The sequence below is a fragment of the Cucurbita maxima genome, unplaced genomic scaffold (genome assembly GCF_002738345.1).
Source record: "Cucurbita maxima cultivar Rimu unplaced genomic scaffold, Cmax_1.0 Cma_Scf00038, whole genome shotgun sequence".
Classification (NCBI taxonomy): Eukaryota; Viridiplantae; Streptophyta; class Magnoliopsida; order Cucurbitales; family Cucurbitaceae; genus Cucurbita; species Cucurbita maxima.
The window spans coordinates 1877676-1891770 of NW_019272054.1; the positions used below are offsets into that span (position 1 = coordinate 1877676).

The 14095-nt window shown below is 36.0% G+C and overlaps 2 protein-coding genes across 2 annotated transcripts; both read right to left on the reverse strand.

The window, feature by feature from the left end:
• Positions 1-15: 15 nt before the first annotated feature.
• On the reverse strand, positions 16-3637 carry LOC111468937 (acid beta-fructofuranosidase). Its single transcript, XM_023114101.1, has 7 exons — positions 2862-3637; positions 2683-2691; positions 1741-2597; positions 1494-1655; positions 681-916; positions 521-608; positions 16-443 (listed from the first exon to the last, which is right to left on the reverse strand). Exons 1-7 carry the CDS (start codon positions 3280-3282, stop codon positions 153-155), a joined length of 2064 nt encoding a protein of 687 aa, XP_022969869.1. The 5' UTR covers positions 3283-3637; the 3' UTR covers positions 16-152.
• A 1020-nt stretch (positions 3638-4657) lies between these two features.
• On the reverse strand, positions 4658-8716 carry LOC111468941 (3-oxoacyl-[acyl-carrier-protein] synthase 3 A, chloroplastic). The gene is made up of 8 exons (XM_023114104.1): positions 8173-8716; positions 7579-7727; positions 7078-7217; positions 5858-5963; positions 5649-5767; positions 5453-5517; positions 5148-5370; positions 4658-5069 (listed from the first exon to the last, which is right to left on the reverse strand). Exons 1-8 carry the CDS (start codon positions 8361-8363, stop codon positions 4848-4850), a joined length of 1215 nt encoding a protein of 404 aa, XP_022969872.1. The 5' UTR covers positions 8364-8716; the 3' UTR covers positions 4658-4847.
• Positions 8717-14095: the final 5379 nt, after the last annotated feature.

The following is a 14095-nucleotide window of genomic DNA, read 5'->3' on the forward strand; positions in this document are numbered from 1 at the left end:
AAAAAAAAAAAAAAAAAAAAAAAAAAAAAACTATTCTCATCATCCCCCAAATAAACTAAAAAGAATGAATGGAACGTGAGCAATACACTTTTCCAACACAATTTTACTAGCTCGACTCAACTCAACAAAGCTCGATCAAACATTTTTACCTCTCATGCACCCTTGTATACGATCAGATGCAAAAATGAAACCAATAGGAACAGGTAGACCGGTATTAAAACGACTGAACTTTTAGACGAGTCATCATCTCCACCGGGGCGATATGGGCGTATCAATGCAGGATTCATCTGCCATACAGTGATCGAGGCTATCACGTCGATATCCTTTGCATTGTTGAATACGAATAACCGAGCAGCACCGTAGATCGCTTTCGTTGGATAAACTCTTGATGTGATGCAAGTTCTTCCACCTTGAGCAAAACTTTCCACCACTGAATGATCAACCTGGATGCCGCACATAATTCAGTATCAAGTCTCATGAACCTGCTGATATGTTTATATGAAGGGAGTCTTGAACTTACAAGTATTCTTAAAGTGAACTTTTCATCTTCTAGCACTGGAACAGCACTTCCATATATTGGCTTGAACACATCGCTTGCCTCAGAGGATCTGAAGCGCCAAGAACATTGAGTTTAATATCTCCTTGGACAAAACTGAACTGGAGGAGTACTAATTGCATACCTTGATTCATCAGTGCAGAAGAATGTCTTGAGACTACCATTTTGGTCTTTTGCAACATAGAAGTAGACTGGAGTATGCTCGCTCCGGCTCTCGTCTGCAAGTATCGAAAGACCGAATGGTCCCAATGCGCCACGCTCCGTTGCTCCACCACTTGTTTGGCAGCTGAATTCTACATTTGTTTTGGTTGCTTTCTCCAATGCTTCCTTATCCAACTTGAACTCGGCTGATATGTCTAACTGTGGGATACAACCTTATTGTTAGTGTAACAGTCCAAGCCCACTGCTAACAAATATTGTCCGTTTTGGCCCGTTACTTATAAGGAATGCTTCGTTTCTCTCTCCAACCGATGAGGGATCTCACAATCCACCCCCCCTTGGAGACCCAGTGTCCTCGCTAGCACACAACCCAGTGTATAGCTCTGGTACCATTTGTAACAGCCCAATCCACTGCTAGCAAATACTGTCCGCTTTGCCTCACGATTTTAATACCCGTCTACTAAGTAGAGGTTTCCACACCCTTATAAGAAATGTTTCATTCCCCTCTCCAACTGATGTAGAGGCCAGCATCCTTGTTGACACACCACTCATTGTTTAGTTCTAATACCATTTATAACTGCCTAACCCCACCGCTAGCAGCAGATATTGTCCATTTTGGCATGTTACGTATCACCGTCATCCTCATGATTTCAATAAACGACTACTAAGGAAATGTTTCCATACCCTTATAACGAATGCTTCGTTCTCCTCTCCAACTAAAGTAGGATCCCACGATCAATAAAGAAAATATACGTGGAAGGTGTGATGGTAAACAAACCTGAGTGGCTATGCCAACGTCAAGTGGTAGCACTGATCCTGCCTTGACCACCAAATTGTTGAACACATGGCTTTCTTGTCTCAAGCTTTCTACTTCCTCGACTGGCCATTGGAGTAGATTGGTCCCAGTTTTATTATCAAACAAGATAGTTCTTGGAATGCTCTGCAAAACATCATTGTATTACAATGCTACAAAGAATGAATCTATCAGATACTTTGGGGGCTAAGAACAGAATCAAGTGGCTTACTTGAACTGATGCCCATCCCTTCTGAACATCAGCAAATTCACTATCCGACTCTCCAATCCAACCCCACAACACTCTTCTTCCTTTGTTATGGTCATAGAAAGACTTGGACGCATAGAATATCCCATAGTCATATCTCAAGCCAATCCCAACGTCAATCTTGGGATCATCAGGAATCCAAGTACCAGTCTTCTCATCATATGTTCCGAGCGAATAGTAATCGTGTCGATCATCGTCAAGGCTCGTCTTCATAACATGCTTCACCTCGGGTCCATTAGCCGACGTATCCAAGCCATAGTTCTCAGTTTTAGATACAGGAAAGAAGTCCACACATTCCCACATTCCAGTATCAGAAACAGCACAAAGCAGATTGTCCAACAGATGAAAGCGTTGGAAGTCTTCTGTTTCATACAACAACGAGATCCCAGTTCGATTGACCTTCGATCCGACCGCCAATCGCCATTTCCCTTCCGACGTGAGCCACGCAGTCGTTGGATCACGGAAGTCCTTGAAATCAATACCAGGTGGGGGAACAAGAACTGGATTGCCAGGGAACTTGACCCAATCAATGAGCAAAGGATCAGATAAATTGGCTGGATATGCCAGGTTTTGAACTTGGATAGACTCTTTTGTGGAGCCAGTGTAGAGCATCATGATTTGACCATCGGGAAGAACAGTGGCGGAACCAGTCCAAACGCCATTGATATCATACCAATGATCTGGAAGCAGGGCTAATGGAAGGTGAAGCCAATGAATCAAATCCCTTGAGACTGCATGCCCCCACACAATGTTTCCCCACACTGCAGCTTGTGGGTTGTATTGGTAGAAGAAATGGTACCACCCCATGTGATACAATGGCCCTGTAACGTGTTTTCAAGTCTCATAAAAACTCAAAAGAAGAACGCACACAATGCTGAATGATAAGGCAAAATGATCACGGCTTACCATTGGGATCTGAGCCAGAAACAAGTAGATTCCCCCAGAAAGCGCAATCAAAGAACCAGAAACAAAGAACACAAAATCACATTTCAATCACATCAAACCCACATAAGAATAGAAGTACAAACAAGAAAGAATTCATTATTCAAATCCTCCAAGAAAGCGGGAAAGAAGAAGAAAAGTACCATTCATCCAATTCTGCTCTGGTTGGAAATGGAATGCCGTTCTCTGCCACGACAACATACTATTATTCCAAGGAAACGAAGCGACTCTCCGGCCAAGAAATTGCGGATTTGCCTTTTCCGACACGCCGGCCGACACCCCACGTGACGACGGACGCAATATCTTCGGCGACTTGGAGATTAAGAGCGAATTTCCTTGCAATTTGGCGACAGGTCCCAAGCCATTCTGACAAATAAGAGCGACCGATAAGCCAACCAAGAGCAACCCAGTAAAAATGTAGAGGCCTCCCTTAAAGGGTCGGCGGCGAATAGGCGGAGATTCAACGGGTTCGACAGGTTCATGAGGAAGAGGATTGTAGAAAGGGAGATTCTGCGGTGGATCAGCGGTGGCAGGGAAAGTAGAAAATGGATTCAACTTCACCATGTGAGTATTGCAGAAAAGTAAGAAGAATGAGGTGAGGAAGTTGAAAGGGAGAAAGAGAGGTATAAATGGGGAATGCAGGGAGGGGGGGTGTTGTATTGTCGTTTGGCGGTGCTGTAGAGAGAGATAAATTAGCTAAAAACAGAGCCAAATGTGGAGGTTTGACGAATATGGAAGGAGGATTGAAACAGCCTCAGCCATGAACATCTTCCCTTCTATCTCCTCATTTCTTGGCTTGTAATCATTCAATTATAATATAATGATTTCTCATGGATCATCTCCTTGTGATTCTTAACCATTTTCAATATTATTATTGATGTTTCGATTCACATTATTATAAAATCGAGAACTCAACATATTCATAAACATCGAGAAGCATCAAGATTTTAAGCCGCGATTAACATTAACTATACTCTTCATTTAATAGTATCCTATTGGAGCTTTCATTACAAGAATCATTTTTTCTTCAACCAATTAATTAGGCATCAAAAATTGAACTATTGCTTAAAAATATATATATATATATACTTTTTCAATCAAAATTTTAAAAATAAAATAATTATCTACCAAAAGTAATTTAGTTAAGATATATATATGCTTTATTAAAATACAAGAAATTCAGACATATATTAATCTAAATACCATTCAAATAATTGTAAACTTATATACCCTATAAAATGAGAATTATATTAAAACTTTTTTTAATAATAATAACAAAAAAGTATGTCGGGAAGCCAAATGACTGGACTGCCTAATTAATCAATTATATTATAAATTTTGATATTGTGAAACTACCTCGAAAAAATTTATTATTTCCTTTTTTTTAAATGCTAAAATAAATTTATATTTTAATCAGAAAATTATAAAATAAAAAGTTTTCAAACTATGAAGGAGAAGGAATTTTGGAGATTTTAGCGTGGAGTGTGGGTTTAGCTTTGGTTAAACTCGAGAGGAAGCTTGTTGTCAAGAGATTCGGGAAGGAAAAGGAAGGTCCTGAGCTTAATCGAGCGTGTAAAGAAAGGTAACGAAAAACATCTACAATAAAGGAGTTCGAAAACAAGTAGCATATCAAGTTTCTCAAACAAGTTCTTAACTTGTTTTGAAATACTCGAGCATGTTAATTACATGATTAAGAGCTTAAAATAATAATTATGATTGCATGTGTTGATGATATGATTAAAGTCAAAGCCGAAGTCGTTATTTTGAGTATCATAATGTACCAAATTTGTTTATAAATCAACACATGCTCGAGTATTTTAAAAAATGTACCAAATTTGTTTATAAATTATAAAGCCAAAGCCGAAGTCGTTATTTTGATGAGATTTATGAGATCGTGAAACAACTGATACGATAATTTTTAAAAAATTTATGGACTAAATAGACACGGATCGAGAAGGGAAGGTACATTAAATTAAGGAGAAGAAGCAGAATTATTTGAGTCAAAAAGAAAGAATGAAAGTTGAGTAATAGTGTTCAAAATCTCTAAAGCAAAGAAAGCCAAAGAAACAAAGTAGAAGCCAAGGGGGATTGGATTGCCAAACTCTAGTGTCATTGTCATTGCAGCAGTTTCAACCCCATCTAATAATTGCAGACCCCCAGGTTAGACCTGCTCCGAATCCTGATGTTGCAATTGTATGTCCTTCCTTCACCTTCCCGCTCCGAACCGCTTCGTCCAATGCCAATGGAATCGAAGCTGCACTTGTGTTCCCGTAGTTTGCCAGATTCGATATCACACGTTCTGATGGAACCTCTAATCGACTAGCAACTGCGTCGATGATCCTTTGGTTTGCCTGCATATTCATCAACCAACATTCCAACTTATCAACCTGTTCAAATTACAGACGATGCGAACTCGGAGTATCAGATACCTGATGTAACAACAACCAATCGATATTTGATGAATCGAGACCAGCTTTCTGAAGGGCAGCCTCGATCGACTGTGGCACACAGCGGACCGCAAATCGAAACACCTCCTTGCCATTCATTTGAATACAAGAATATGTGACATTTCTTGGAGGAAAGCCAACCACAGAGCCATTAGAACCCAATTCTTGATCCATTTCTTTTTCCTTGATCCCAGCATTCAAATGCCTGTTCCAGACTTGCGTTTCGTAACATACTTCTCACAAAACCGATAAAATGGAACGAGGACGAATATCAGAAAAAAGCATACCTTTGGCCATCCCCATCACTATGCAAGTCAAAACCAAATAAACCATCTTCCTCAGTATCACATGCCTGAAACCAAATAAGTTATTCAAAGGAACTCATAATAAACGTCAGCAATCAGTATGCGATATATTACATATATCGGAATCTTATTAGCAAACAGTTGCTGTCGTATACCGTCCCCATTATAGAACTTTTACCTGCACGAGTACAGCACCAGCTGCATCTCCAAAAAGAATACAGGATGCTCTATCAGACCAGTCGACATAGCGAGAAAGAGCGTCAGCACCAATGACAAGAACATTAGAAAATCCACCTCCTGCAGTTACCAGGTAAGGTGGTTTATTATTCCTTTAAAACCCAAGGTGGAAAATGATCCAAGCAACAATAACAAACCAGGACTCTTTACCCCTTATGTGACTACAAGCTGATACTAAACCCAGTAGAAATCCACTACATGCAGCTGTTATATCATAAGACAGAGGATTTCTTTTACAACCAAGAGCTTTTTGGACCTGGGAAGCAGTGGAGCATAATTAGAACAGCATAAAGTTTGGATAAATCCAGTAATATCCAAAGAAAAAAATCAACTGAACACCAAAGTTTGGTAAAATACGCATCTCGGTAAACTACACAGACCAATCAGTACAATAACAAGCCACGGAAATGGCCAATCTTGTAGAATGGAGTAGGGTGCATAAGCCAAAGCTCATCCAACTATGAATTATACGAAACCTCCTGACCGACATCCATAAGAGTAAAATAGTTAACCCAGTTAGTTATCGAACGGAACCAACAAAATGAACCAGCCAACAGAATACCCCTCGATAACGTTAAGAATATTTACCACTATTCTCAAACCAAAGGTTGAAGCAATGGTCACACAAGCATTCTATCAGTTAATCCTTAATAAATATTTGTGACATTGCCATCACTGGGCTTGGAATAGTTTGAACTCACAACTTTCTGTTAGGATACTATATTTTTAACCACTAGACCCAAAAGATTAGGTTGATAGATCAGATTATATTTAATATTTAGTACATATTCTTAAAAAATCCATCAAGCTCTCCCACCACATAGGCATAACCATTTCTTCGGGCCATTCCTTTCACCGAAGCAAGAAAAATTTTCGAAACAGTTGGATAAGGATCCATAAATGGACAAATATAATGTGAGATCTCACATCGGTTGGAGAGGGGAATGAAACATTCTTTATAAGGGTGTGAAAACCTCTCCCTAGTAGACGCATTTTAAAACCTTGAAGGGAAGCCCAGAAGAGAAAACCCAAGGAGGACAATATCTGCTAGTGGTGAGCTTAGGCTGTTACATGTAAAAAGTCTAGTATTGGGATCAGAAAGACGTTATACAAGTATTAGAAATAACTAATAAACGAGTCATCCAACAGTGCATACTCAAGAAATAGTCAGAGTTAATGGTTGGGTCTTGTAAAGATGAGTTCAGCAGTACCTACATAAACTAAGTCGAGTTGAGGAACCTGACCAAAATCCAGCCCAGAAGTTCAGTTTGAAGGCAAGTATTTCATTAGCATGTGTTCTATCTATTCTACTTCAGATCCATTAATAGTTCAATATTGGGATAAATGATCTACTGAGCTTATATATATACCTGTGGAGCACTCCCAAAAAGATCCTCTGGTGTTGAAGTGCACATCAATATCAAGTCCACATCATCAGGATCAACCTGAGCCATTTGAAGAGCTCCCCTTGCTGCCTCTGCTGCTAAAGCTGTCAGGCTTCTATCTTTTCCTGTGAATCAGAAGTGGAAAGATTCAAATCTTAAAACCACCATCCCATGAACATATATCGCTACGAACCTCATAACTAGAAAGCCATGAAGTTTTCAAGTAGACACTCCGTTGTTCAAAAGAACTCATGAAAGGCTAAGCAACTTAGGATCATCATAAAGAACTCATGTTCCACATTCTATATTGTACAAGAAAATCAAATAATAAACGGAAATAATTGGCTAGTAAAATCCATATAGTAACTAAACTAATGATGTTTACCAAAGATCAAGCCCAAGATTCAAGAATGGCAGCTAGAATCTAAACAAAAACCGAATGAAGTTATGCAAATGGTGGTAAGTTTTTCATGAGATAGCACACACCTGAAATCACCCTTCGATTGCGAATCCCGGTGCGAACAGATATCCATTCATCATTTGTATCAACTAACTTGGCAAGATCATCGTTTGAGATCTGAAGGCTTGGTACAGCTGAGCCACAGCCAACTAGCTTGCAGCCTCTAGTGACAAGCCTGTAAAAGTACATGTTTTTCCTTTACTGAGACTGACTGACTGAATCAGTATAAGATCTTCTACAGCATTATCTTCAAACTGAAAGTCCCATTCCAGTAAAATACACAAAACATCAAATAATGAAGCCATGTTTATAACCTTTTATTGAGGTACCAAACGTTTTTATCGCAAGGCCAGAGCTTATGCAATACACCACAGCAACTAGGTCAGCTCAAATAAATTATCGGCTCAAGCGTTTCTGCTAATTGCTATCTAAATGATGATTCAATAATGGCTTTTCATGCGCCAATCCATTCAATTCATTGGTTTAAGAGACCCAAATTAAGTTCCACTAACAACTTGTAAACAATGCAAGCAATCTCAACCCAAAAACAAAACAAGCAAACAAGCAGACAATCAAACCACATGCAAATTGAAGAGGGAAAATGAGGAACAGGGATTTACCTGGGCAGGCGAGATTCAGAAGGAGAAGCTCCAGAAGAAACCTTCTCTGTTCCAATAGAACTAGAGCAAAATATTACTCTGGATATTCCATCAGATGATCTAAACCCAGATCGAAAACTGGGTACTAACGGCAAATTCCTCGGCCTTAGACTCGGGATTGATGTTGCAAAGAACCCAGATGTATTGGCCATTTCACCAAACACTTGGAACCCACAAAGAGAGAAATAGAGGGAGAGTTGGGAAAGTTACAAGAACTCACAGAGAGCCGAAAACGGGATGAAAACGCGATCCAGAACCCATAAGAGGGAAAAGATCAGAACGCCGATTTCGAATGCTTAATCTGCAGAATCCTTGAAATGTCCGCGAGAAAAAGAAAGACGCGGGGAGAAGGGGAGAGAGAAATGGGGCGATTACTCCAAAACCCAAATAGCGGACTGTCCAATGTTTAGAGATTGTAGCTCAAAAAGAAGGATTCAGACACATTTCCTTGCCCTTCCCCCACCAAGATTTGATTTTTTGATTTATAAGTCTCTAGTAATTAGTGGGAAACAAATAAGAAAACGTATAAATCTTTGCCCATTTAACGCATAATCCTCGAGAGTTCCAAAATGTGGAGGAATTTTAAGACCCTAATGTTCATGATCTAACTCCCATTTTCTTCTGGGATTTGTAAGCTACAAAAAGTCCAACAAAATGGAGATGCAAATCCATTTCACAATGTAAGGTTGAAGGTTGTTCAGCTACTTTGTTTCTTAAACCATTTGATTCTCCATTTTCAACTTTCTACTATCAATCAAAAAATGAGGTAAAATTTTTGAGACCGTCCATTCAAATATAGCTTAGCAAATAAGATATAGACCCTTCTAAAAAAATGTTTAATTCTCCTCTCAATTCACGTGGAATCTCACAATTCACCTTGAACATCTCTGCTACCATTTGTAATGGTCTACTCGTTGGCACATTGTCTCCTCACGATTCTAAAATACATTTATTAAGGAGAGGTTTTCACACCCTTGTATAAGAATATTTCATTCTCAACCCAATTGAAATAGGATCATACTCATTATTAAATTAATAATTTAAAAATGAGCTATTTATCCAATAATAATTTATTATATAAAATTATTATATCTCTCTTCTTAATCCACCAAACCTATTAAACAATATACTCTATTATGAATATTGCCATGTGAATCTAACCCTTATCTCAACTAAGCTTAATTGCACTTCAAAAAAAAAAAAAAAGTAATTAATTATTGGAATCTAATCCAGCTTTAACCACTAAAGTTAGTGGTTTAATTTGTGTATTATATATTGGTTATTAGGGTTCATGGTTTACTTTAATTAAGTTTAGAAGTTATTGGAATTTTTCCTAACCATTTTTATGAGTGTGTATTTCAAGTAATTACAAACCTTTAGGGATGGTATTAATGGATATTAAGAAGCACTTAACGATGAAAAGTGCATATATGCCGTAACTTTTAATTCTTTAAAGTCTTTCTTAATCATCATATCATCAAGATCTCTCTCATTCGGACATAGTCACGGTTAATTCATGTACCCTCGTTTACTTGAGTGTCACATATAAACTCTCGAGGAGTGACATTAATAACACTTCCAAAATTTACACTCTTACTCTACCTTTAGAATAAATCTGTAACTAAAATTTTTGACAAAGAGCAAAGTAACGGTGAAATAAATAATTACCAAAAATGAAATATGTGCGATTAGTAATAGGGTTCGAAATGAACATTTAACTACCACCAACACATTTGATAAACATGATCGTGATACCGAGAAATTGTATTCACTTCTTTTTTAATGACCAATTTTTTTAATGAAAAATGTTTAGGAGTGTTCATGTGAGTCAATAATTCTCTGAGATTTATTTTATCGTATGAGTTAAGTTAAATTTTTTGAAAATCTAAAATTTGGTCATCTCATGGTTTGATATTTTTGTATTGCGTCAATCCAACTAACCTGAAAATAAGAACACAACTCAACCTTACTTTTAATATTATTAAGAAGATTAAAAATATTTGACGTTTGGAATTAATGTTCGTAATATATCGTGACAATTTTAATTATTAAAATAAAATGTATTGTAGATGACTATATTTTTTAAATAATTAAAAAAAATAACTCGACAACCAAACTGAAGATTGATTGGATTAGATTGTGAGTTCTGATCAAATTGTTTTGATTACCCATCCAAAATTTTGAGCCCGTCCAAAATATTTCTCGAACTCAACTCCTTCACTTGGATTACAAAATTTAAACTTTCCTCCTACAAATTTATATTTTGAATTTGAGAATTTGTTCGGTCGGATCATTTAATCTTTATATAATATCATATAATACTATTTCGATATGAATTTTAAATTTAACACCAAAAACTATATATTTTCAAAATTAAATTTTATATCATTATCAATTTCAAAATTGGTAGAATATTTTTGTTTGAATTTGGTAGAGTTAAACTTAGACTCCTCATTACTCCCACATCCCACATCGACCTTACATTAATCAAACAATTCTTTTGAGAAAACGGTTAGTACTAAAAGTAATTAGTAATTAAGGATAGATATGCACATATACACATACCACCAACAAGTGACCTATTTATTTTAAAAGGGAGTCACTTGTTCATGCCCTGTCTTAGACCAGGATCGTTTAGCTCGATCTTAGGGTATGTATCACCCTCATATACACAATTATGTGTGCACCATTTCTGTACATACACAACCCATAAGTTTGTACTACTTTTGTAATCTCTAGAGCCACATTTGGTACACACAACTTTCGAACATAAGTGGTATCACTCTCATACGCATTGACTCTATACTAAATGCTTTAATGTAGTAGAACCTAATATCCTTTGCTGCCTATATGAATCACACACATCCATAATGTCTGATAAGTATAAGACATCAGTTTTAATGTATGATGCAACATCATAATCATTCATTTCATAAATGTTTTCATCAATGCCATGACTACATAAATATATCATTTAAAATCATGGCTAGCATTCATCTTTGGATAAAATATTATCATCCTTCGCATGGCTAACATACATATATTTTGAAATCATTGCCAGTATTCATACATTAATATTATCACAATATAATGAACACCAAACAATTCATCCAACACATAAATAAAGCATTCTACCGGTAAGTAGGCATAATTTAATCATTCATTACACTTTCAACAAATTAATACTCTTTCATATCTAACTCAATCCTATAAATAAAAGCTTTAACCTATATTCGTATAGTTGAAATCGACTTAAAAATAGTTAAAAAGCCAAACCGAGCTTAAAATGAAAAAAGACCTAAATCTAGAGAACTAGATATAAATTGAGATAAACAAAAAAAAACGTTCTTGAATCAGGTAATTTTTGTTGACCACTGACTTTGACTTTGACCTTAACGTTTGACTTTAACTGTTGATCAATTGATTAAACTTAAAATTGATATGTGTCGGACTGACGCAAACCTAAACTTAAACCTGAATCGATTGATTTTTGCACCTTTTTCGTTTTTTTTTTTTTTTTTAACGATGAATTTCTGATAATGTAATTATTAAATTCAACCCATGAGACAAAAGGAGAATTTTTTAAGATAAAAAAATGCATCCTCGTTTAAATTAAATTCATTGCCTCAATTACAATAAATTTTGGGAAGAAAGAGTATATGAATGTATACATGTAAAAGAAATTATATCAACTTATGTCCACAACATTGAATAATATTAAATAGTTCATAGAAATAATGGGTCAATACAATAAAGCAAAAACGGCGAACATTATGAGGAACGATGGACGGTTAAGATGTGATAGAGCATGAAGATACAATGTGGTTGAGTGTAGAGGATATTGAAATACAAAAGTCCGGCTATTTAAGGAAAGATGTTACCGTGTAGGCGACCGCACCGTATGGGATATGGGTACTCTCTCTAATTTCACTATGATTTTGTGACTACATTAATTCCTCTTGCTTTATAGGATGGACCCATCCATGTGATGTAAATTCTTCTGAAATCATACTAAAATAATGAATCTACCACGTCTCGTTCAACCAAAAAATAAAAAATAGAATTATATTTAACTCGATCAGCAATATTTATATTAATTTTCATTTTTTTTTAGTTCGATGATGTAAGAGTTAAGATCTGAACGTTTAGTTTTTAAGATGAATGTATTATATTTTTATCTATTTAGGTATGTTTAGCGCGATAGTAGCATATTTATATTATACATTTTAACATGAGTTGATTTGGTAGTCATTAAAGTTAATATATGTTTTGGGTCGTTACGTATTATCGTCAGCGTCATGATTTTAAAATATATTTGATAGGGAAAAGTTTTTCCTTGTTCATCTCTCTCCAACCGATATGTAGCGGAAGTATGATGGGCCCATAACCCACAAGTCTGAGGATCAAAACTTTGTCGTTGTTAGATCTCCACATTGGTTGGAGGATAGGACTCATCAATATGCTTATGTCAATATGAGAATAAATTAATGGATAAAAATATTAATTATCATTTAAAACTGTGGTAGGATAGGTCCGATATAAGCGTTATTAAACCTAAATTGATTTAGGACTGTTTTCAAAATTTAAGAAATTAAAAAAAAAAATTCAAATGAAATTAGGATAAAAGAAATTGTGAAAAAATAATTAAATTCTTTAATTTAGCAAAATAAGTCAAATTTGGAAGAGTAGAATTTATTTAATGGATTAATATGAGGGCAGTATGGTCCATTTAAGTGTTTGTTGGTTTGAATGGATAAGCTTTTGTAATCTCCAATTCTATGGGAATTATTTCTAAAACTACAAAACAATAATAATGTAATGATAAGAATTTGACTTTTGGATATATATATATTATTTATTTTGGTAAAACAAAAATGTCCCACAAAAATATAGCTCTAATTATTTTAAGTATAAACCAATAAAAAAAAAAAATTATTTTTTTAGAATTGAGATTTTGAAAAATAATTGAAGATAAGGGAGCCGCCATTTATACAAACATTTAAACCGATGAACAAATTTGAGTAGAAGAAGAGTATGCAATGATGTGGTCACCAATTTGAAATAATTTATTTTGTTAGAAGAAAAAAGAGAGTGTGGAATAAATGAATTTAATTGGCATTCTGGTGGCCTCGTGATTCATATTAAATGATCATCTTTCTCTCACAATTCAACCAAAATTAAATTATATAATGTAACGCCTTCAACTGTTCATCAATCTCTGCTTCCATTAGTACTTTCTCTGCATCATCTTCTTCTCTTATTCTCTGCTCCTTCTACAACGACTGTTCATACGCAATCAAAATATAATGGTCATTTTCTCTCTCTATCTCTTCGTTTCCTTTCTGGGATTGGTTCAAATTTGTTAAGGAATGGGTTGCGTTTGTGCGTTTGATTTGCAGGTGGGTATGGTGGGAGTAGGAGAGGATAATTCTTCGTCACTTCCCCAATGGCTTCCAATTCTCTTGGGGGAGAAGTTCTTTACGCCATGTTTACTTCACTCCTCTAATTCTAAGAGGAATGAAAAGACTTTCTTTTGCTTGTGTTGCTGCTCCGCCATTTGCTTCTCTTGCTTCTCTTCTCACCGCTCTCATACCCTTCTTCAGGTCTATCCGAACCCATCTCAACCCAGCATTATTTTGTTCCCTAATCTATTAGCTTAAGCTTTTCATTTCACGAGCAGATAAGAAGATACGTTTACCATGAGGTTATACGACTTGGAGACGCTCAAAAGTTGCTCAATTGTTCCCTTGTTCAAGTAAGTAATGTTGTGGATGTTAGAAATCACGAATCTCTACAATTATATGATATTGTTCACTTTAATCATAATCTCTCGTGGTTTTGCTCTTGGTTTTCACCAAAGATATCGTACTACCAATGTAGATGT

Coding starts and splice junctions, on each gene's coding strand:
- LOC111468937 (XM_023114101.1), bottom strand. CDS start 3,282: ATGGTGAAGTTGAATCCATTTTCTACTTTCCCTGCCACCGCTGATCCA. Junction 917..1,493: donor ACGTTGGCATAGCCACTCAG/GTTTGTTTACCA, acceptor TGTATCCCACAG/TTAGACATATCAGCCGAGTT. Junction 444..520: donor AGTTCACTTTAAGAATACTT/GTAAGTTCAAGA, acceptor TGCGGCATCCAG/GTTGATCATTCAGTGGTGGA.
- LOC111468941 (XM_023114104.1), bottom strand. CDS start 8,363: ATGGCCAATACATCTGGGTTCTTTGCAACATCAATCCCGAGTCTAAGG. Junction 7,728..8,172: donor TCTGAATCTCGCCTGCCCAG/GTAAATCCCTGT, acceptor GTACTTTTACAG/GCTTGTCACTAGAGGCTGCA. Junction 5,768..5,857: donor AGCTTGTAGTCACATAAGGG/GTAAAGAGTCCT, acceptor TGGTAACTGCAG/GAGGTGGATTTTCTAATGTT.